Genomic DNA, 3,973 nt, shown 5'->3' with positions numbered 1-3,973 from the left:
TAATTTATTTATTTATTTATTTATAATTTCACCCCTGAAGAACAGAGGAGAGGGAAAATAAAGGGTTTAGTCGATCCTCCCTTTCTGGCAGGTTTCTGAGGAAGTGCATCGTCACGTTTTCAGCATTGGCCAGAAGTCTACAAACTAATGTGCAGAAAGGGTTTACTGGTGAAGATTTGAACACAATTACTTCTCTCTTCCAATCTTAGGGTACAAAATGTCCATCAGGGTGCAGAATGCAAGGACTGATTGATGAAACGGACCGGGATTATGGTCACAGAATAGATAAAATCAAGAGGCTGCTTGCTGAAAACCAAAACAACTATAAAAAATCAAATCGGATAATTGTGGAAACCATAAACGTACTGAAACCAGATCTGGACAGTGCTCAGCGTGAGTATCTCACCCTCAGTTTTATTATCCACTGCTGAGTTATTACTTTTATTGTGCATAAGCAATATATGCTTTTTGTGCATAAGTAATACATAGTGAAAATATATGCTGCACTGGACCTTATTATCAAGAGCCAGAATAAACATTGTAATACAAGACTCTTAACTGCTAACTAGTAAAAACTAATGTGATTTTTACCTGCTCAGTACTATGAGAAAGATGTCCTTAATCACATGTTTTAATTGCATATTTTTTAACATGCTGCTGTTCTAGGAAAGAAAACCACACACGTGTAGGTGACTGATGCATTTCTGTTTCAGAGGTTGATGAGACTTATGGCCAGGTGACTGGAGAACTGAGGCGGAGAATCGTGACACTGAAGCAGAGAGTTGTCACTCAAGTAAACAGAATTAAAGCTCTGCAGAGCAGCATCCAGGAGCAGGTGGTGGAGATGAAGCGCTTGGAGGTAGGTACCCACGTAATTCCCATTCTTTCCAGAGCTTAGCTGCAGAAAGAGAGTCTATCAATTGTCCCATACATGGCAAACAGTGCTCCCTCTGGAAGAAATCATGGTGCGGGTCTCACAGGATCTGACCTGCTGAGGCAAATCCTCAAATTGGATTATTTCTGTGCAGCTGGGTTTTCTTTTCCTGCTGTGTGGCAACCAGCTCAGGAGGACTCCTGGTCCCATACACCCCTTCTGCTGTGAGACAGGCAGCAAGGATGTTATCACTGCTGATAATTGGCTTTGGTTGAAGCATTTCTCCACCTACAAGGAGCTGCTGAGCAGATAGGATGGGGGGAACCTGCCCTGTCCCAGGAAGACACCCCTGTGCCCCAAGAATAAAGGGAGCTGAGATTGGGAACCTCTTGCTTGAGAAAGTCAGGAAAGATCCCCAGTCAAATTATTTCTCTCTGTTTATTTAGGTGGACATTGATATTAAGATACGAGCTTGCAAAGGAACCTGTGCTAGAAGTTTTGATTACCATGTGGACAAGGAAAGCTATGACAACATCCAGAAGCAGCTTACCCAAGCCAACTCCATCGACCTGCACCCCGAGCTTCAAGCAACCACCCTGAGCACACTGAAGATGAGGCCGCTTAAGGACTCAAATGTTCCTGAACACTTTAAGCATAAGCCTCTGCCAGAAATGCAAGCTCTGAACATAATTAATAATATCAGGCAGGTCAAAGCGGTAATAGAAAGACCAGAAACAGACACAAACCCTTCCCGAGGTGACACCTTGTATCACATAGCAGAATCGAGGGGGGATGGACCTTCACACACCAGCAAGTTAATTACTCCTACTCATGGGAGAGAAACCCTGAGTCTGGGAGACAAAACCACCACCACTGTTCGTAGATGCACCAAAACTACCACCACAAAATTTGTCACTGGCCCTGATGGCCCTAGAGAAGAAGTAGTTGAAAAAATGGTTTCTTCTGATGGCTCAGACTGCTCTTATTTACAAGGAGCAGGAGGTATTGATCTAGCATCATTTTTAAGTCCTGACTTTCCGTCCACCGCCAATAGGCACCTTGGTGGATCTACCAGCATCTCAACCAGCAGCCGCGTAACAGGTGGTAGCCACTCAGGCACTGGAGCATCCAGTCATTCAGGGTCTTATGAGGGGAGAGGCAAATTCACAGATTTAGGAGAGGAAGAAGAAGATGATTTTGGAGGACTTGACCTTCATCCATCTGGATTCCCATCTGGCAGTGCAAGTCACTCCAAGACCGTAGTGACCAGCTCCTCCTCTAGTTTCAACAAGGGAGGCTCCACTTTTGAAACCAAATCCCTAAAGACCCGTGAAATATCTGAGCAGCTAGGTGGGGTGCAACACGATCAGAGTGCAGAGGATACCCCAGACTTTCAGGCACGCGGCTTCAAACCGACAGGAGCCAAGCAAAGGAGAGACAACACTGGGAAAGGTACACAGGCATCACAGAAGTAGTTATTGAGGTGTAGTGGAGCCAAACTCCATCCATAACCAAAGTGACACATTGGTTTTAGATACGGCAGTACAACAGTGTGATGATAAAATGCAAGCACTGTGTCTGTTTGTTGCCACCTTGGAAACAAAAAGGAAAATATTTCTTTAATAACTCGGGTATTACATAGACAAGTCACAGTTTAAGAATTATGTAAAGCTTCCTTTTCTGAATTCTTTTTAATGTTGCCTGTCACTAAACCTAGCATAGTCCAAGACATGTTTAACAGTGTTCCTCAGAGCTATTGGTACTTGGATTCCTCTGAACCTTTTATTAAATTTTGCTGATAACTCCTGTCAAACCAGATCAACTTTTTTTTTTAGACTGCGATGATATCCGCCAGAAACACACTTCTGGTGCCAAAAGTGGCATTTTCAAAATCAAGCCAGCGGGATCCCGTAAGGTTTTGTCAGTTTATTGCGACCAAGAGACCACTTTGGGAGGATGGCTATTGATCCAACAGAGAATGGATGGATCAGTGAATTTTAACCGGACCTGGCAAGACTACAAGAGAGGTTTCGGCAGCGTGGATGGCAGAGGGCAAGGAGAGTTCTGGCTGGGTAATGAAAACATACATTTGCTGACTCAGAATGAGACGCTCCTGCGGGTAGAGTTAGAGGACTGGGATGGAAATGCTGTGTATGCAGAGTATATCGTTCAGGTAGGGTCTGAAGCTGAAGGGTACCCCCTCGCCCTGTCTTCCTATGAGGGGACCGCCGGGGACGCGCTGATTGCCGGCTGGCTGGAGGAGGGCACCGAATACACATCCCACGCCCAAATGCGGGTCAGCACCTTCGACCGGGACCAGGACCGCTGGGAGGAGAGCTGTGCGGAGATGTACGGGGGCGGCTGGTGGTACAACAGCTGCCAGGCAGCCAACCTCAATGGCATTTACTACCTGGGGGGCCACTACGACCCCAGGTACAACGTCCCTTACGAGATAGAAAACGGCGTGGTCTGGCTGCCATTTAGAGCCTCTGACTACTCCCTCAAAACTGTGAGAATGAAAATCAGGCCCATAGAAACCCTGTAGAAAGACAGGCTTTTAATGTCTATGTTACCACTACGCGTTGAAAAGATTTTTTTTTTATACATTTGTGCATGATGTACTTTTACCCTGTGAATTTGAAGGCAACTGGACACATCTGTGGCTGAAAAAATAAACACTGTATAATTATTAACAAAACAGTTCATTCCTCTTATTTATAACTGACAAACCTTTCCAAGGAAGTACTGATTTTTAAAACCCTTTTAATATAAAATTTGTCTGTGTCTTTAACTGTGTCTGTATGTATGACCTTGGCAGCTCACAACTCGCCTGGAGATAAAAATATTTATAATCCAAATTATTTACTTCATTTAAGAGTGTTAAAAAAGTAAGACAATTTAGAAGTACGTTCACCACCAAGCCCGCTAACACAAACCATGAAAGTCTGATCGAGTTTGGCCGTCACACTCCTTTCCGCTGGCCATCTCCTTTCATTGCTGTTTCAAAGGGAGCACAACAGTGACAGGAGCTGGTTCTCAGGCAGAGCGCCAGGTGGTTTGGGGTCCTGCTTTTGCCACACATCTAACATGAAGTATACT

General features: G+C 44.7%; 1 protein-coding gene across 1 annotated transcript; it reads left to right on the top strand.

The window, feature by feature from the left end:
- Positions 1–209: 209 nt before the first annotated feature.
- FGA (fibrinogen alpha chain) lies at positions 210–3,452 on the top strand (the record flags this gene model as incomplete). The annotated part of the gene is made up of 4 exons (XM_010181907.1): positions 210–393; positions 714–859; positions 1,321–2,326; positions 2,710–3,452. Coding segments are annotated over 4 exons (2,046 nt in total), but the record flags the coding sequence as incomplete, so codon positions are not given.
- Positions 3,453–3,973: the final 521 nt, after the last annotated feature.

This window comes from Mesitornis unicolor, unplaced genomic scaffold (genome assembly GCF_000695765.1).
Source record: "Mesitornis unicolor isolate BGI_N332 unplaced genomic scaffold, ASM69576v1 scaffold21143, whole genome shotgun sequence".
Classification (NCBI taxonomy): Eukaryota; Metazoa; Chordata; class Aves; order Mesitornithiformes; family Mesitornithidae; genus Mesitornis; species Mesitornis unicolor.
This window is presented reverse-complemented; position numbering and strand designations above follow the sequence as displayed.